Source organism: Piliocolobus tephrosceles, chromosome 13 (genome assembly GCF_002776525.5).
Source record: "Piliocolobus tephrosceles isolate RC106 chromosome 13, ASM277652v3, whole genome shotgun sequence".
NCBI classification, from domain to species: domain Eukaryota; kingdom Metazoa; phylum Chordata; class Mammalia; order Primates; family Cercopithecidae; genus Piliocolobus; species Piliocolobus tephrosceles.
In genome coordinates, this window is record NC_045446.1 from 75,274,202 (window position 1) to 75,295,642 (window position 21,441).

Sequence of the window (21,441 nt, forward strand, 5' to 3'; positions counted from 1 at the left end):
TTTGATAGCATTCTACCCATAGTAAAACTTCTTTCTGAATTGGGAGTCAATCCTCTCAAATTCTGCCATTACTCTATCAACTAAGTTTATGGAATATTTGAATACTTTGTTGTCACGTCAACAATGTTCACATTATCTTCTTTATAGGTAAATTTTGTCTCAAAAAAACACTTTCTTTGCTCAACCATAACAAGCAACTCTTCATCTACTCAGGTTTTATCATGAGATTGCAGCAATTCAATCACATCTTTAGGCACCACTTCTTAGTCTAGTTATTTTGCTATTTCCATATCTGCAGTTACTTCCTCCACTAAAGTTTGATCCTCTCAAAGTCATTCATGAAAGTTGGAATCAATTTCTTCAAACTTCTGTTAATGTTGATATTTTTACCTCCTCCAATGAACCACGAATGTTCTTAATGGCCTCTAGAATAGTAAATCATTTCTACAAGGTTTTCTATTGACTTTGCCCAGATCCCTCAAAGGAATTACAATCTATGGCAGCAGTGGGCTTATGGAATGCATTTCTCAAATAATAAGACTTGAAAATTAAAATTACTCCTTGATTCATGGGCTGCAGAACAGATATTGTGTTAGCAGGCATGAAAACACATTAATCTCCTTGTATTCCTCCATCAGAACTTTTGAGTGATTAGCTGCTTTATCAATAAGCAGTAATATTTTGAAAGAGATTTTTCTGAGCAGTAGATTACAAAAGTGGGATTAACACATTCAGAAAACCAGATTTTGGCCATAATCCCAAAAGACACAATCTCAGATGCCATAGTCCTAAGTGTTAAAATCCCAAAAGATAAACATCCTGAAAGTGTAATATCCTGATAACCACAATCTTAACAAATTAAAATCTCAAAAATTTAATTCTGAAAAAATAGTTTTAAAATTTATTTAAAAGACATTTATTTACATTTTTAAAAGTGGATTTGAGAAACATTTAAAAACATGACAGAACACTTCATAGGAAACGTTACACAATGAAATAGGCAATAATGACATATATATTTTGGCAAACGTGAACACTTAGGGACACTAAAGACAATTTTTGTGAGTACATAGCAGGCATATATATTGATTAAGTACATGTGATGTTTTGTTTTTGTTTTGTTTTGTTTTTGTTTGGTTTGGTTTTTTGAGACAGAATCTCGCTCTGTCACCCAGGCTGGAGTGCAGTGACACAATCTTGGCTCACTTCAGCCTCCGCCTCACATGTTCAAGCAATTCTCCTGCCTCAGCCTCCCAAGTAGCTGGGACTACAGGCATGTGCCGCCATGCCTTGCTAATTTTTGTATTTTTAGTAGAGACGAGGTTTTACCATGTTGGCCAGGATGGTCTTGATCTCCTGACTTCGTGATCCACCTGCCTCGGCCTCCCAAAGTGCTGGGATTATAGGCATGAGCCACCACACCTGGCTACATGCGATGTTTTGATATAGGCATGCAATGTGAAATAATCACATCATGGAAAATAGGAATATCCATCACCTCAAGCATTTATCCTTTGTATAACAAACAATCCAATTACACTCTTTTTAGACATTGATTTTCAACTGTGTGGTGAGTTGTCACCCCTCACCCCCTAATTGCTCAAGGGTCTGCAATGTGTTTTGTTCCACTGGAAGAACTTCCATATCAGCAAGTGTTTTTGATTCAGAAGGTTGCTGGGCTTGTTGAAATGTATTTATTCTCTGACAAGAAAAACAATTTTGAAGGCAAGCACTGGCATTATGTGTCAAGGGGCAGAAGTTATAAACAATCATTTGGCAAGGTTTTTTTTTTTTATTTTTTTGTATGTTTTCACTCCTATAATCTTCAAAAACACTTGAAACATCAAGAGCAGATATTCCCCAACCAGTCCACTCAGACTCACACACTAATCTCCTCTGGAAATATCCTCACAGACACAGCCCAAATAGTGCTTTAGCAGTATGTTAGTCTGTTTTCACACTGCTAATACAGACATACATGAGACTGCGTAATTTATAAAGGAACGAGGTTTAATGGACTTATAGTTCCACATGGTTGGGGAGGCCTCACAATCATGATGGAAGGTGAGGAGGAGCAAAGGCTTGTCTTACATGGCGGCAGGCAAAAGAACGTGTGCGGGGAAACTCTCAGTTATAAAACCATCAGACCTCAGGAGGTTTATTCACTATCACAAGAACAGCACAGGAAAGACCTGCCCCCATGTTCAATTATCTCCCACTGGGTCCCTCCCACAGCATGTGGGAATTATGGTAACTACAATTCAAGATGAGATTTGGATGGGGACACAGTCAAACCATATCAACCAGGTTTCCAGGTGTCCACTAATTCAGCCAATTGAAGCCTAACATTAACTCCACCCCTTATCAACTTGGAATCCATTGCATCTCAAACCATACTTAATTTCCAAATAAAGACAATAACAAGGTGTAATAATAGTTCTGCCCACCATGATGCAACTAATATGATGCAGCTATCCTGCATACAACTGAAAATTCAATAATCCCTTTCCCAGAATTAAGCTTTCAAGATTTCAACTTCAAGATTTTAATCTTTTTGGGTTTGGATCTTTTGAGATTTCAACATTGGAATTATGGCTTTCAGGACTGGGACTTTCAGGATTATGATTGTCACTATAGTAAACCATGCTATCATCCAGGCTTTGTTCTTCCAATTCTAGAAAATAAGCAGAGTAGTTTTAGCATAATTCTTAAGGGCCTACAATTTTCAGAATGGTAATTAAGCAGTGGCTTCCACTTAAAGTGACCAGGTCCCTAAGTTCCTAACAAGAGAGTCAGCCTGTCTTTTGAAGTTTTGAAGGCAGGAACTGACTTTTCCTCTTTATCTGTGAAAGTTCTAGGTAGCACCTTCTTCTGATAGACGACTTTTTTTCCTACATTGAAAGTCTGTTGTTTAGTGTAGCCACCTTCATCAATGATCTTAGCTAGATCTTCTGGATAACTCACTATAGCTTCTACGTCCACTCTTGCTTCTTCATCTTGCACTTTTATGTAATATGGATGGCTTCTTTCCTTAAATCTCATGAAGCAACATCTGCTGACTTGCAACTTTTCCTCTGTAGCTTCCTTACTTCTCTTGGTCTTCAGAGAATTAAAGAAACTTCCTTACTTCTCTTGGTCTTCAGAGAATTAAAGAAACTTAGGGCCTTGCTCTGGATTAGGCTTTGGTTTAAGGGAATGTTGTGGCTGTTTTGATCTATCTAAACCATTAAAACTTTCTCCATATCAGCAATAAGGTTGTTCCACTTTCTTATCATCCATGTGTTTACTGGAGTAGCACTCTTAATTTCCTTCAAGAATTTTTCCTTTGCATTCACACCATTCACTAGGCAAGAGGCCTAGTTTTCAGCCTGTCTTGGCTTTCGACATGCCTTCCTCACTAAGTTTAATCATTTCTAGCTTTTGATTGAAAGTGAGAGATGTGTGCCTCTTCTTTTCACTTAAACGCTTAGAGGCCATTATAGGGTTATTACCTGACCTAATTTCAATATTGTTGTGTCTCAAAAAATAGGGAAGCTCAAGGGGAGACACAGAGACAGGGGAACGGCCAGTTGGTGGAGGAGACAGAACACACACTTTTATCAGTGAAGTTCTTGCTCCTATATGGGCACATTTTATAACACCCCAAACCAACTATAATAGTAACATTGAAGATACTGATCACATATCACCATAACACATATAATAATAATAATAAAGTGTGAAATATTGCAAGAATTACCAATATGTGACAGACAGACATGAAGTGAGCATATGCTGTTGGAAAAATGTTGCCAATAGACTTGCTAAACACAAGATTGTCACAAATCTTTGATTTGTAGAAAACACAGTATCTGTGAAATTCAATAAAGTGAAAGTACAATAAAATGAGTCATGTTTGTATTGTAAACATTCTCTTATTTGCTCTTCAATCCCTGCCACTTTATTGAAACTACTCTAACAATGACTTTCTTGTTGAATAATCTATTGAATACTTCTCAGTTCTTAATTCAGTTGTTTTTTCAGTCCCACCGGCTCTTAAAAATGCTCATTTTTCACTCTGAAAAAAAAAAATGCTTTCCTTGACCTTGCATTTAATATCTGGTACCAGCTCCTATCCCTTTTTACAGGCCAATTGACATCTCTACTTTCATCTTAAAGACTCTTCAAATTTAACTTTTTCAAAATAGATTTCATTATCCTCCCACTAGCATACCTAAAATGAACCTTTTCCAGAGTTCCCAAATTCAGTAAGTGACACTTGTGCACACAGTTTCAGGCAAACCAGGGAGCTAGGAGTAATCCCTGATACTGCCCTTCCTCTTACAACACCCATATAAAATTCACCTCCATGTCCTGGCATGTTTACTCCCAAATGTCTCAAATTAATTTCTCTTCATCTTCACCTATACCCTCATTCATGCTGAGAGGTGAAGCCAGCTGAGCTTCTGGGTTGGATGGGGACTTGGAGACCTTTTGTGTCTAGCTAAAGGATTGTAAACACACCAATCAGCACTCTGTAAAATGGAACAATCAGCCCTTCCTAAAGTGGACGAATCAGCAGGATGTGGGCAGGGCCAAATAAGGGAATAAAATCTAGCCACCAAAGCCAGCAGCAGCAACCTGCTTGGGTCCCCTTCCATGCTGTGGAAACTTTGTTCTTTCTCTCTTCACAATAAATCTTGCTGCTGCTCACTCTTTGGGTCCACATTACCTTTATGAGCTGTAACACTCACTGCAAGGGTCTGTGGCTTCATTCCTGAAGTTAGTGAGACCACGAACTCACTGAGAGGAACAAACAACTCCAAACATGCCACCTTTAAGAGCTGTAACACTCACTGCGAAGGGCCATGGCTTCACTCCTGAAGTCAGTGAGACCACAAACCCACCAGAAGGAAGAAACTCCAGGCACCTCTGAAGGAACAAACTCAGGACACATTATCTTTAAGAGCGGTAACACTCACCGCAAAGGTCCCTGGCTTCATTCTTGAAGTCAGCGAGACCAAGAACCCACTGGAAGGAATAAACTCCAGACACATTTTGGCAACCCAGATAGGATGCATTTTGGTGACCATGAAGGGACACATTTTGGCAACCATGAAGGGACTATCACCTATCGCCAAGCAGTGACTACCATCAGACCCCTTTTGCTTGCTATTCTGTCCTATTTTTCCTTAGAATTTGGGGGCTAAATACCGGACACCAGTCGGCCAGTTAAAAGCCACTAGCGCAGCTGCCAGACTAAACACATGGGTGTCAGGCTTTCTGGGAAAAGGCTCGCTAGCAACGCCCGACTCTTCCAAGTTGGGACCGTTGGTTTGCCTGGAACCACCTTTCTCTTTTCCTGTACCTCTGGGCTGAGCCAAGAGTCTACAGAGAGGAAAGCCATTCAGCTCCGGGATCCTGACAACAAGTTGATTGACCTTGTGGCCATGAGCGGAACTCTCAAAGTCATGTTGCCCAAAGAAGACTCGCCCATCTATCCTGACCCTTGCCTCCTGGGTCCTAACGCCTGTCAGACAAACTTCCTCTCACCTCTCTTCTCTGAGGCTAGTTCAGCTTCTAAAAACCACTCCCTGTCTCTGGTGCTTTTCTAGTTTCTCCTATAAGAATGATTTATAGTATAAACCTCAGGACTCTGTTCCCTTCTTTAGGCATCCAGGCTCATCAATCAGAAAGACATAATTTTTGCCCAAAGCCCTGTCAGATGGGGGACTATCTGGAATTTTAGGATCCCTCCTCAGACTAGCAAGCCTAACAAAAATTCCCCAAGTCCCCACCTGACCCAAAAGCTCAGCTGCCTTCACCTCTCAGAACCATGCCTGGGACATAGCAGGTACCCTGTAAATATATATTGAATTAATAAAGGAGGGAAGATAGATGTATACACAGATTTGAATGAGCAAAATGAATAATGGTGATGAGCTATAGAAGACTCAGGCTGTTTAACAATGGTTGCAATGAAAAACTAGCTATGGGCAAGAGAACAGTTCTGAGGACGAGAAATTTAACATTTTCCCTCTTTTCTATTGTTTTTTCTTCAGACACTTGTAAAGAGAAGATTTCCCTGTGTCCTACAAAAAGCTATATTTCTGTTGCCAAGGGCTCTCCTCAGCCACAGCCTTACCAGATGTCTGGTCATGATGACTGAAGACAGTTTTAGCTTATTCTGTATACATAGTATAAGGCTGCAGAAGGCTAAGAAAGTCCCTGGACTGGGGATTTTGGAGAAGGAAAGTGGTGATTTTCTCTTTGCTCTAAAATTATGTGAGTTGTCCTTACACTGCATGCAATATTTTGCCCTCTTTAGGGGTAGAGTAGAATTAGTTGTATCATTTGTTTGACTTAATATTTTATGTTTGGGCAACATACATGAAAGGAAAGACATTCTTTAAAAATAAGCTCCTAGAATAAGTACCCTAATCAACGGATACGAAACCAATGAATAGCTTCAAACTACAAATCATAAGGACTGAAGAGAGTGTGCGCTGCAGTTTTACTTTCATCATCTCATTCAATCACAGAGATGACTCAAAGAGGTTAAGACATTTCCCAAATTAAGTAAGCAGTGAAGATAGGATTTTAACCCAGTACCGAGTGACTTCTAAGTCCATTCTCTTTCCAGTGTACTTCACATAGTGTCACCAAGAATAAAACCTAAGTACCTTGATTCTCCAGTTTGGTGACAAAGAGGATTGTATTCCCTTCCACAGCCCAGTTTCTTTCCAGATTCTGTGCGCTGTCCAAATGCACAGGGACTGGATTAGATGAGATTCTTTTTTAGTTTTGTATAGATCTTCCTATAGACCTCAAGCTTTCAGAGAGTCATAAAACTGCCATTCCATGTGTACTTTAAAAAACTGCTTTTGGACAAAGATTTTAGATGTTAAGTTTTAGCCCAGAATGCATTTTTGCATCCAAGTTATAAACAGAGTACAACTTTTTAATGTAAATGCTGATACAACTTAAAGAACAATGGTGTATGACCAAATCCATTGCAGAAACAAACTGAATCTTTCAACAGAGTATTAGCACCTTTAGAGAGAGGATATATTTAAATGTGAATATTAAATTATGCAAAATTTTTGCTTCTACAAAATGTAAACTGAAGTAGCCTTCAAGATCAATTATCATGCTTATTTTTTTACCATAGGTTGATAGGTTTAGCCAATTCAGACATGAATGCCATTAATTATTTTAATTAGGTGTTTGTTCTGAGTTAGGTGAAAATATATGGGTCAGCAAATGAAATACTCAAATCTTTATACATATTTTCCCTCACTGCTATCCCTTCTCCATCTGCTCCAGTCACACTCAGGTTTGGGATCTTGATCAGCTGCATTTGTTGTGCCTCTTGTTGCTGAATCAAGGGAGTCAGTACATTAATCTAGGCTTATAATTTTATAAGGCAGGTAAAGGACTATGTTGCCTGCTGCCAAATAGGACCTCCTTGAGGAGCTACAGCAATTCATGTTCCATTCTTGTGTCAAGTGCTATTAAAAGTTTTCTTTGGGCCAAAGTTTGCCCAAACATTTTCTACAAATCCGCAGAGCTCTTGTGTAGCTGGAGGCTGCTTCATGAAGTTTGGCATTGAGTCCTGCTTTGCATTGGTAGTAGGAAGCTGGCTGTAGCTGCAGACATGGTTTTGTGGAATAGCTTTCCCTGCCTGGACTACCTGAGACTAAATCTAAGGAGGTGAGTCTGAGCATAGTATGAGCACAATCAGAAAAGCAGCACAAAAAGTCAGAACAGTAAGCAGATGCAAGGAAGCCATTGACAAGAAAGCCTCCATATCTGTTTTATATAATTCAGGCACGTTAATAACATTTCTTTGTTATTTCCTTGAATTTCTAGTTTTGAAATAGATAATTTATAAGTACAGAAAAACACAAAGAATAAATATTTTTAAGTCTATAATAATTATTACTAAGAGTATACTCCTGTTTATATGTTGTATGGCCTTCTATTTTAACATTAAATTGTGTAAAGTACCCATCTCCTGAATGTTGTAGGAAAAGCTTCCTTAAAGAGATATATGCAGTAAGATGTTTTCAAGTGGGATTATTCGTTTGGAAGAACTGTCATTAATGTCTCCATATCTGTAGCTGGTCTATAAATAGCCCCACCGATACCCAAATTAAGAGCACTTGATGGTGTCTGTGTTTGTTCCGCAGTGATCTAACAATACCAGATAAAAGAGAACATGATAGTTAGGGAGAGAGGCCCAGGAGAGTTCATAAGACATTCATCTACTTTGTCTCTAGAAAAAAAAATCATTATAATTGCACTTTACCTGGCACTCCATAACCAAATCAATCACTTGCACTTATAGAGGCTCCTTCATCACCAAAGGCTAGAACCTATTTTCCAAAAATACTTTTAACGAACTCAAGTAGCCAAAATGAAATGTAGCAATGGTTCTGAGTTAGGAAATACCTTTCAAAGATACAGAAATTGTAAAAGAAATCACTGTCAGAAAAAAATTAAATTCTGTGCTCTTTTTAAGTAAATTAACTCATATAAACATCTAAACTCCATACATTTCAGTTATATCTTACACTATCTGAGGTAACTGGAAGTAAGACAAGTTGTGAGAGAGTTCATTGCTCAAGTGCCTTTGAGAGGCAACATAGATTTAAAATGCAACCATCTTCAGAGTTCTCTAGTGCTAATAATAATAATATAATAATAACAATAAAGTTAACATGAATTGAGCACCTACTATGCAACAGGAACTGATTTAGGCATATACATATGTTGTCTCTAATTCTGAAAATCATCTTTCAAGGTAGGTAATTATTATTATTTTTATTTCATAAATGAGGAAAGTAAGGCAAAGAGATATTGAAAGGTCATATGGCTGGTGAGAAAAAGACGATTTTAACAACTTCTGCTTGACTCCAAAACCCATGTCCTTACTTCAATGCAGTATGCCCGTCTTAAGTGATGGTCAAAAAGATCAAAAGGACGAAGGTTTATCTACTCTGAAAAGCCCAAGTAATGCTAGTACATGTCAATGCACTGTTAAAACCAGTAACAGTACACCACCCAAGGCAAATCTCCTTGCACACATTACCAGGGCTCTCTGCTTTGCCGTAAGTCTCTGCTTCCTTCAACACCACTACCGTCTCCACCACAAACTCAAGCCAATGCCTCAGTTACTTAGGTTAGAGAAGAGAAAAATCTGCTACTCTGAGAGTTTATATAAACTGAAACGTGCCAGCCATCTGGTCATCTAAGAACTGTCAAAGAGAGGCTCATAAATGTGAATCTTCCTGAGAATTAAGGTTATTGGAGTATTATATATCTTTGTATTTTGAATGATTTTTTTAATTTGCAAATGTTTTTGGTAGCTACAGTTAGAAGACACAAAGGTAATTCTGATGTCTTCTCCAAAACAGCTTTTGAAATAATTTTAGTTTTTTATGTGTTGACTCATCACCAACATTTACTAATGTCAGTCAAGGTATAAGATTGTAATATTCCAGTGACCCACAACCAAATTATCTGATAGAGTATAAGAGCTTGTTATTGCTTTTAACACTTCTTTCTTTGCTCGCTGTCAGATGCCACTTCTCTTGACTGCCAATATAGCAGGCTTCAGCAATGTCCTCTCTGGAATTTCCACACACCTGCTCTCATTACCTGGATTTTCTACTGGGTTTGGTAATAAAATGCCATGATTATATGAGACATAGCTGAAAAGTCTCTGTAAGGCATTATGGGTCTCTCATGTTCAAACGTGTATGCCTAAGAAATATTAAGAATACAGTAAAATCATAGAATAAGTTATCAGTAAATTAGTTGTGAGCACTGAAATACTGATTTAGTCCACTTCAATGCCATTTTTAGTATTTCTCAGTTTATGTTACATAATTGAGATTTTTGGGTATTAAATAAGTAAAATATTGTGTACAGCCCAAGCTCCTGTAAGCTGATGTTAGAGAGAATAAATACTCCATTCTTCCAGGGACTTTTTTAGATACAGAAACAGAACTCTTGAATTGGAAAAACTATGAATCCATTCCATTATGGCATTTTGTACTCCTAATAGCTTACAAATTGTTGAATCACCATATTCTGTTAGTAGCCTTGTACAAACCTGTGAAAATAGCATACAGCCGTGTCATGAGACCATCTCTGGGAGAACATTTCATATTCAATTACTGCAACAAAGGATGAAACCAAGAAGCAGAAAGATAGAGCCTAGCAACCCCTTAAAGAAAGCCCATTATTAAAATTCCTTCAGTTCTGAATGGTAGGTCATGCTGAATTTCTAAATAGTCAGTCTTTTAACCCTCTTTATACAGTGGCTATATACATGGTCTTCTCCAAATACGTAAGATGAGATTAGCAGTTCCAACAATACTGTGAAGAAAGACCTTCAAATGTGCTTTTGTGGCTGCCGAGATGGTTGTTCAACACTCCAATATTGTCAAACTGCAATGCATAGAATCCATGTGGCATCTCCATGATACAAAGAATAGCTAATAAAAAAAAAAAAGCCTCTTCTAAATTCATCATTTTTACAGCAAACTCAGGAGCATCAATTTGCCTATAGAGATAGTAAACAATATCAGAAACAGAGCCAAATTGGGAATCCAAAGAACTCATTCTGGCTCCCCTACGTGCTGATGATATGATGCCAAAATAAGTTAGTTTACTTTTCTGTGTTTCAGTTTCCTCATCTGTCAAACAAGGTAAGAATATGTTCCCTATTCAACCCAGAGTAAATATAAAGTCTGCGAAAATATTTTAAACACTTGCAAGAAATGTGCAACCCAGAATCTTTAATGGTGCTGTGTTATAGAAAAATAGCCCAGAGAAAGTCAGGCATGGATTATGAGTAGGTAGATTATGCTCTCAGGAATCCTAGAAAAGGACTTCTTAATATTCTCAATAGAGAGCCAATACATTATTTTAGCAAATGAAAGTTTTAAGAATTAAAAACAAATATCAAAAGAAACAAACAAAAATTCCCCTTTCATAATGAAAACAACCAACATTAGTAATTAAGGGAACTTCCTCAACTTGATAAAGGACATCTACAACAATTTGGACAGTTAACATCATGTTCAGTGATGAAAGACTGAATACTTTCCATCTAAAGTCAAGGAGGTCTGCTCGTACTAATTTTATTTAACACTGTACTGAACATTCTAGCCACACCAGTTGGGCAAGAAAATTAAATAAAAGGCATCCAGATTAGAAAGGAAGAAGTACAACTTTCTCTATTTGCACATGACATAGTCTCATATAGTATATAGAAAATCCTATTAAATTATCGAAAAAGCTATTAGAACTAGTAAGTTTGGTAAGGTTGCTGATACAAGATCAATTAACAAAAGCTCATTTTATTTCTATACACTAGAATGACCAATGTAAAAGTGGAATTAAGAAAACAACTTTGTTTACAATAGCATTGAAAAGAATAAAATACTTTGGATTAAATTTAGCAAAAGAAGGGCAAAACTTGTATTCCAAAATCTATAAAACATTTTAGAAAAATTTAAAGAAGATCCAAATAAATGGAAGGACATCCATGGATCAGAAGATTTAATATTGATAAACAAAGCAATATTCCTCAAATTGATCTACAGAGTCAATGAACTCTCTATGAAAATCCCAGCAGGGTTTTTGCAGAAATTCATAAGTTAATCCTAAAATGCATGCAAAAATGCAAGGGACCCAGAAGAGCCAAAACAATCTTGGAAAAGAACAGAGTTGGCATCTCACACTACCAAATTTCAAACTTACTACAAAGCTACAGTAGTCAAGACAATGTGGCACTGGCAAAGGACAGACACAAAGATTACTCAAACAGAGTTGAAAGTCCATAAATAGACAGTTATAGTTACAGTCAGTTGATTTTCAACAGAAGGGAGGAGACAACTCGATGGAGGAAAGAATAGATTTTTCAACAAATAATGCCTGGACACTTGGATATCCATATATACTATATACAGAGACTAACTCAAAATTGATGACAGACCTAAATGCAAAAGCTAAAACTATAAAACTTTTAAAAGAAAATGTAGAAGGAAATCTTTGTGACCTTGGGTTATGTCAAGCCTTTTCAGATATAGCATCAAAAATACAGATGACCAAAAAAGATAAATTAGACTTTATGAAAATGTAAAAATGTTATGCTTCAAATGCCATTACCAAAAAGTAAAAAGATAACCTACAGAACAGGAGAAAATATCTGCAAATCACATATCTGATAAGGGACTAATAACCAGAACATATAAATAACTCTTACAACTCAATAATAAAAAGACAAAAGCATTAAAAAATAGGTGAAGGATCTTAATAGACATTTTGACAAAGAAGATAAGTGGTAACAAGTACATGAAAACATGGTGACATTACTAATCAATAGATAATTCAAAATCAAAACCAAAATGAGATACTACCTGACATCTATTAGGATTGTTATAATACAAAAGATAGGTAATAATGAGTGTTTGTGAAACTGTAGAAAAATTAAAACCTTCATATATTGCTAGAAGGAATGTAAAATGGTGCAAATGTTATGGGAAACAGTTTGAGAGTGCCTCAAAAAGTTAAACATAGAGTTAGCATATGACCCAAAAATTTCACTCCTAGGCATATACCCAAGAGAATTGAAAGTACATGTCCATGCAAAAACTTGCACAAAAATATTCATAGTAGCATTATTCATAACATCAAAAAGTGGAAACAATCCAAATGTCTATCAACTGATGAATGGATAAACAAAATAAGGTATACCCATACAATGAAAAATAATGCATGGTACAACATGGATGAACCTTGGAAAAATTAGGCTAAGTGAACAAAGTCTGCATATTACGTACTTCCACTTATAGGAAATATCTAGAAAGGGCAAATCCATAGAAACAGAAAGTAGATTAGTGATTTATAAGAGCTGGGAGGAGAATGGGAAATGACTGCTAATGAATGTGGGGTTTCTTTTAGGGTCATGAAAATTTCCCAGAAATGTCCCAAAATTGATGGGAGTGACAGTTGTACAACTCTGTGAAAGAACTAACAATCATTGAATTGTATATTATAAATGGGTGAATTGTATGGTACGTGAATTATATTCCAGAGAACCTGTTAGAGCATTACAAAAAAAAAAAAAAAAAAACTGGAACCAACCAAAAAAAAAAAATTAAAAAAAAAAAAAAAAAAACCCAAATACACAAAGGAAGAATGTCATAAACTTTTATATTCATTCTGTGGTCTATCAGATCTTTGGCTGAATGGCAAAAAAAAAAAAAAAAAAGAGAGAGAGAAAGTAGAAAGAGGTGGGTGAATATTGAGGTCCCCAAATCAGTCAAGTTGAATAAAGAGGAAATTCTAGGGAAAATATTTAAAATTACAGAAAGAGGAAGCTGGGGGCACTGAGCATAAACTTTGATGACCTCAATTTTACTGTGTGTCTATTCACTATTCCTCCATTGAGTTTCGCAGATCTTGCCAGCAACCTTAGGGCTTGCATCCTCCATTTCTTTGCTCAGAGCATGCTGAATACATGTCTATGTGTCTTCTGTTTTATTTACTGTGTAGGTTTTATGTGTGCGCACTGGGAGTGCCCTTTCATCTTTCCCATGAACCAATGCCCCCCTCCATAAATACTGTGGGTTCCCTTTCTGGGCATATTTCAAAGATCAGTGTAACAAAATTGTTTTATATGAGTATTGCCGTTCCCAGCAGAGTCTTTAAAACTAGAGAGGAAACCGGTGTAAGTTTAAAATGCTATAAGGGGCAGAGCTTAGGGAAAAGAGCAACATATCCATTCTATCAATCTCATCTTCTTTGTCCTTTCATTGATTAAGAGCCCCTGACTACAGCAAAAATGAAATTAGAGACACTCCACAGAACTCACATTTCTTAAAAGTACATCATGCCTTTTCTGAGATAATTTCCCCTCTGGATTCTTTTCCAATCCTATGGCTACCAACTATATGGCCAAATGTACTCTAATCCCATTGCCCACCAATTTAAGTTCCTGTACGCTGCAATTTTCTGCAATTTTCCTAAAGCTATGATCATCTGATAATATCCTGGCTTCAATTTATAAGGGGACTGCTGATAGCATGAAAACCTTGCCCTAAAAAATAAAAATTGTATGTAGTCTTTGGAAAGACAACTCTTCAAAGCCATTCTGGGTCGAATTTCCCAGCCGCAGAGTTAGTCCAGAGGGTGCTGTCTTCATAGAAGCTCTGGAAACACCCAGAGAGCAGACACAACACTATTTTATAACTGGGTTATATGCTTCTGAGTGCCATGGTCTGGGTATTTATGTAGGGTGTATACCAAATTAGGTCACACAATGCATTCTGGGAACAAAAGGGTTGGGAGGAGCTACAAAAAAAAAAGAAAAAAAAAAAACTTTTAGGATTACTGCAGAATAGCTTGTGCACATTGTATTAACTGGTTTCAATTAGATTGAATGATCCTGACTGTGGGTAATATGAGGCAGTCTCGGAGAGCATGCTGGAACAATTAACACTTTAAAGAACATCTCCTCTGGTTTCTAAGAGAAGCATCTGTTTTTACTGATTTCCCATAAAAGAAAGAAATTACTTTCATAATCTAGAGACACATAGTAGGAAGATGTTAAAGTGTTTTTAAACAAAAAGGAAAACCTGGCCCCACTCCTTGAAAATGGCTATATACAAACAAAAATGAAAATGACTGAGAATATAAATAGCTCCCATTAATATGACACTCCTATATCATCGGTTCCTGCCTGTCAGAGAACAAAAAGTTTTTTTTTTTTTTTTTTCAAGAATCGCAAGATTCTGCTTTCAAAGTCTTAAAGAGTTGTACATTAGCTCCTAGAAACTTTTTCCAGAAAAGGTTCTCCTAAATAGGTCTAAATGAGTACCCGTGATTTACTATTGGGTTACTGTCTGTTTTTTACGCCCTTTCTCACCAATTTATCCTGCTCCATGCACTCCCTTCTGGAATGATCTATCCTTTTCTTTCTTTCCTTCCAGCAATTACTAAGCACTTAACTATGTGCCAGGTGCTACGTTAACACTTGCTATGTATTATTTCATGTAAATCTCAAAATATCCTGTTGTGTGCATAAACTCAGATTAGGTACATTGTCCAAGGTCATACAGCTTACTAGGAGAAGAGTAAACTTTACTCTTTCCACTGACTAGTGGAAGAGTTAATACTTTAACACAAATCTCATTCAATTCTAAAGGATGTACCCTTAACTATGACCAAATATTGCATCTTTTGTCTTCCAAAATCCATCTTAAGGCAACTTCCCATTTGGAAAATTTATAGTGCTTTTTATAGACCATTATTAAATAATGTGTTGCCAAGTATAATTATGATTTTTTATACATATTGTTTTCTGCTATACATTGAGAAATCCAAGGGTCAGTTAAAATACATGTTCAGCAACTACTTCTTGAATAAGTAAATGAGAGTTGACGTATTCAGAATTCAGTGTTCTAATTTATAAATGCTTACATTTGAAAATATTTCACATATCTGCTGATAGTATTATATAGTGATAGAAACATACAGATATAGCAATATCTTTAAGTTCCATAATAGCAGTCAACTTAGCTTTTAGAAACTCTTTTCCTAGCGTTAATTTCCAGTAACTAAGGGGTGTGCAAATGTGCAACGAAAAAGAATTTTTGTAGCCAAATCATGTGTATTTATATTTTGTAAGTCTAATTGATAAAATCACACATTACAGCCATTTCTGAGTATACCTAATAACTAAGAATTGAGGAGATTCAGAATTGGGTTTGGGGATATTCCTTAAAATGATTAAATCTATGCATGGGCCATAGCCATACTGAGTGGTTCACAAACATGCTCTAAAATGCAGCAGCCACTCAAGCTTCTTACAGCTGGTCAAATCTAAAGTTCTTTAATTCCAAGTACCAAATGCTAATTCTTAGCCTAGTTCACTCAGATTCAGAGAGCTATCTTTCTTCAGCTGAGTCCTAGAACCTGTGGGTATCTTCTCAATTGTTTGCAGATGGCAGAAGCTCAGGTAGCTACTGTGTTCATATTCATAGTCATACAAACCAATGAGGCATATAATCAATTTAAATTTAAAACGTAAGGGTAAGGAAGGCTATCATTCTAGTGATTAATACAGCCGCACATGGGGGAGAAACAATTAAACTGGCACACTTTTCACTAGGGAAAAGATATTTCATGTAATCAGAAAGTTTAATTATGTCCATGTTTCTAAATAATTATTGGGGAGTAAAATTTCTTTTCTGCTCAAACCCCAATCTGTACATTATAGTTACTACTAAAAGGACAAGTCTTAAAAAAAAAAAAAAATCCAGGAAGAGAGAGAACAAGTAATTAATAGACGCCATTGTCAAGACAATATGTAACTGGTGACAGACATTTGCAAAGCAATCTGGAGAAGCCAGAAATCCAATGATAAAAGCTCTGCACTCAAAATGAACTTGGGGCAAATGCAGACATGAAAACCAAGGCTTTTTTTGCAAAATGTAATACAGCCTAATTATGAGGATACAATCATTCCAGAATAGAACAACAAAGAGCAAGAATAGGACAGTCGAGAAAGGAATGTAGGAGAGAATAAACTGAATTTGAAAAATGCACAAGGATAATAGAGACTATCAATTTATTAGGCATGTAAGTATGTATTAATTTATTTATAACTTGCTTCAGTCTTTGGAGAATTTAAGACAGCCAAGACTTCTCTCAAGCACAAGGCAAAGATTTTCATTATTTCTGGAGAGATGATAAAATGAACATTAATACCAGAATTTCATACATATCATACATAGCTTTTGGTTATATAAATGTGTATGTTAATTGTAGACTCGACTGCCCATATTTTTTATTCTATAAGGTGAATTAAGTTATTATCAAATTATTTCATCATGTTTTAAATATACCCAGGTGTTGTCTACAGTCAGATATTTGAAATAAATAGATTATAAATTATCAAAATCCCAGTGTTGGTGCTTTTTTCTGAGACTACTACTTATTACACTAGCTCTAGGGGAGACTCAATAAACTGCTGACTAGTAGTATTAAACTATTTTCTTTTTCTTTTTGGTTGCAAGTAAATCAAAGAACAAACCCTATCAAAAATAAATAAATTTTTTAAAAAAACTAAATAATTGAGAAAGAAGTCACATTGATTATTAACAAGTTATTGAGACCATTTCACAGAATCCAAGAGACTTTTGAGTACATAATACCTAAGAAGGGCAGATACAAAGCAGCTTTAGAGGTCTAAGCAACTGAGGTTCACGTAACTTTTTCCAAACTATTCTCTCATATGATTCATTCAGTATTGACGACTACCAGTATTTGGTATATCTTCAGTACAAATTCCAAATTCCCAGGAAAAAAATTCAACTGGTCCTGCTGGAATCAAATGTCTATGCCCTGGATCAGTCAGTCCTGGCCAGAGGCAGGCTCACACAATCTAAACATGACCACTGGGAGCACACCTCTGTGGACTGGGGATTCTCTGCAGAGAAAGAAGATCAGTATGTGCTGCACAACTCCTTCAGAAAATATGTGTTTCACTGGGAGATATAATTACTTTTATGTAAACAGCAAAGGAAATTTATGAAACCAATAGCCCCCAGTTCTATGACAGAAATGAAAAAGAAACATCTACTTTCCGTTCTCTCGCCTGACCACAGCACTGAGAATAAAACTTTAATGCTGGCACTCTGACTTGTGATCTTCAGGAAGAATCTTAAATGTAGTTGTTTATTTGTTCCTAAGGTTCTACAATAGAACTAGGACCTAATCTGGGATTCCCAGATCCCAAGGGGTTCAACTCCAAGGGAATAATGAAGGATGAACGATTTATAATAATTCAAAAGACAGAATCCTAATCATGCACTTCCTTGCAACAAGACTGCACAAAGTAATAAAATGTGAAAGTTCTTATATTAATATTTTGGGCTGAAATTACCAGTATATTAAAGGATCAGAAATTCTTATTGATGTTATACATGAGTGTATTTGATTTACATAGGATTACTGCCTTATTCATGTTTATATTTCTAGCAATTGGCATGGTACTAGACACAGCTGAATGAAATTACTAAATTTTGTAGCTTGAAAACAAAATTCCTAAAAACATGTATTCTATGGTATTCTCTTAAGAGAAAAGTGTTATAGAACGATGAAGAGGAGAAATAGAAACTACCAGTCTAAGATGGTAAAATGCCATTATTAATCCTCTTTACCAAGAAATCTGAGAGCTGTAAAATAATTTTTAAAAACTTACTAAAGAGAAAAATCAACATATAGGATATTCACTCATTGAAACTTAACTTCCCAGAATTTCTGCCATGTACCAGGGATTTTACGAGCTGTGGATATACCAGGACCCCAAAGAATACATTGTTTCCATGGAGAAACAGATGTAGGAATCAGTAATTATGAAATGATATCATTGGGGATACAATAAAAGAAGTGTTCTATTTATGAACAAATAATAAAATTATTAAAACACATCCTTTCTCAGTTCAAGATCAGCCTGTTCAAGAGGGCAAAACCTCATATCTACCAAAAATACAAAAAAAATTAGCTGGGCTTGGTGGCATGCACCTGTAATCCCAGCTACTTGGGGAGGCCAAGGCACAAGAATCACTTGAGCTCAGGAGGCGGAGGCTGCAGTGAGCCAAGATCATGCCACTACACTCCAGCCTGGGCAACAGAGTAAAACTCTGTCTCAAAAATAAAAACAAAAAACAAAAACAGAAAAACCACATTCTTTCTCTTTCATAAGTAGTCCCTAAGAATGTACCCTCCTCTGACCATCTGCTCAAAATGTTAACATTTTTATTCTCTGAGTCTCCAGCATGTCTGGGCTCCCTCTGCACTGCAGGAATACCTCCAAAATTTAGCATCATCATCTCTCCTCCACTAAAGGTGATCCCACTTTCTCTTCTGCCACAGATAAACAAAAACTGAGGGAAAAATTTAATCTCTTACACAATCTGAGTGAAAATCAGGTTCCACCAGGCTTACTGCTAACGTAGTTGTAAGACATGCTATGTTAGTCCAGTCGTATCTTTCGGCACCCAGTACCTCAATAATATATAAGGATATTTAGGAAGCTCCACATATTACTTTACCATTGCCTACAAGGGGAGTCAAATGAGAATGTCCAAAAGGTAACTTTCTAATTTCTTATTTCCATCATACACAAATTATTTCACGAGAGCCAAACCGTCATTTACAGTATACATAATTCCAAGAGATATCACTGTCATTTCTTTTAGGCAATCCATGTATTACAGAATATCATACATTCAGCCACTTTCTTCACACCCTTCAGAGCATAGAGTACTAGCATGAGTACATGAGAGGAGAGGTAGGATGTCTGGGATCTGTTCCCAGCGCTACAATTGATGCACTATTCTTACTCCCTTTACATTTAAATCTCCCATCTGTAGCACAAGGATAATGACATAGTACCTGTTTGTTTCTAAGGCACTGGAAAATTCTCTGGTAGAAGATATTACGCAAATGCAGAGACTATTATTACACTAGGAAGACTTGAAAATTACAAGTTTGTGTGCTCATCACTATTAAGCAGTTGACACAGTGACAAAAGAGAAAGCATCCTTCTTCAAGGCATCTAAAATCAAATATTGCTGAATATGCAGCTATCCTGAAAAATATATGTGCAAATATATTCATTTTAATGACCTTCCAACTCTAACTCATCAATAACCCATTTAAAGTAATCCTTTCCAAGTTATCCTGACTCCAACAAAATGCATGGAATCTCTAATCACTGGTATTTTTTTATAATGAAAGGTTATTCCTTCTCCTTGCAAAATATTTACTCTACTCCAAAATTTCAGAGAGCATTCTGGCTCATTCCACTACGATTATTCCAAAATATAAAAACATGTATCCTTCAATCTGGCCAATCTTGGAATAATCAAACTTACAGTACAGTGGTGGACAGGCATCCAAGCAGGGGCTTCCACTGAACAATTCTGGGCTGGGCATCTGCCTTGGTTTTGCTGCAAATAAGTAAAAATGATATTATATTCAATTTGTTATGTGCCAGTATGTATATATACTAGCTGACATGTTTATTATCAATGTTTATTATCTTATTTATAATCATAGCAGAGAGAGAATGCTTTGTTGGTGCAATGCTGCAGAAAACTAGGTACATAATTTCTACTCTTATCAAAGGATAAGAAATTATCCTTTTCCTTTTTTGTTACTTTAAAGACTACTATTTTGGCACCAGGCTGTCTCAGCATATGACCTTCCAGGCTTCAATAACAACTACCTGAGAACTCTTATAACCCATAAGCTGACTGTTCTCTTCCAGGCTCCTAATCAACCCTGATACATGCTGTACTCCTGTGAAATCACATGAGTCAAGGTATAGAATGACTGTTTGTCTCTGTTTCCAGACTACAAGCTAGTGATGGTGATTCTCTCTAGAGTGTTTCATAGAACTCCAGAATGTTGGGTTGAAAGGGACAGATCTTAGAGGCCTTCTTATCACATCAAAAACTGAAGTGCAGAGAAATAAAACAATTTTCTCAAGGAGTCAAAAGTTTGACATTCTAAGCCATTTTCTAGGCACTTCTTTCTACAAAAGAAATTTATCTCTAGTTAACTGTTATACGTTTGTTGTAATTCCTGTAAATGTACTTCTAATGGGCTTTTAAATATAATACAGTGCTTTACTTTCACCAATAATACTGCTCCACTCCTTTGATAACGAAAACTGATTAGTCTAAAAGGGGAGGAAGGATTTTAATAAGCCATGCTTTATCTTTTATCTCTTTCATTGTATTCTCAGAGATAATATAGGCATACTGATAACGTTAGTAATCACCATAAAAACCACAGCTGTGATTTATTGAGCAATTAAATATGTAAGGCACTATTCTGGACACATTATTACTAGTCCCCACAATAAACATAAGTAGGAGTATTATGCTCATTTTGTAGTGGAGAAAACAGAGACTGAGAGAGGTTAAGCAACTTGGCTAAAAGTCAACTTGGCTACTAGACAGCAGCATCTCTGAGATCGCAGCAAGATTCTGGCTGACTCTGGTGTCCATGTATGCTCTTTCTTTTATAAGAAGTTGCCTCTGTTATTTTAGACTGTCTCTTTAATGGGTGTTAAGGCATGTCATCATCCAATCTGATTTTGTCTAATGAATGATCGTAACATTTCTGATTTAACTGAATAAAATACTGAATTCAGTACTCCTATCACACTAAAATTTTTGTCTGTGATTTGTAAGCTTTTTAGAGCAACTTTATTTGGTTGATCTATTTTTAAGGCATCACTAAGCCCTAAAATGCTGTATGAGTGATTATGGATAAAGTCATCATAAAAATAAACTTATATCATCAATCTCCATGATCAGTTTTCTTGTTTGAAACAAAATACGATATGCAGCAGCATCAGAGTACAGA

At 36.3% G+C, this 21,441-nt stretch overlaps 1 protein-coding gene across 3 annotated transcripts in view; it reads right to left on the reverse strand.

The window, feature by feature from the left end:
• Nucleotides 1-21,441, reverse strand: part of DLG2 (discs large MAGUK scaffold protein 2) — a 2,237,713-nt gene that overhangs the window by 1,682,196 nt on the left and 534,076 nt on the right. The window contains exon 6 of one of the 3 annotated variants that reach the window (XM_023209276.1): nucleotides 19,941-20,015. The exons of the other annotated variants lie outside the window; for them this stretch is intronic. Coding sequence (XP_023065044.1) covers nucleotides 19,941-20,015 — 75 coding nt within the window. The remainder of the gene's footprint in view (nucleotides 1-19,940; nucleotides 20,016-21,441) is intronic. 3 annotated transcript variants of the gene reach the window in all.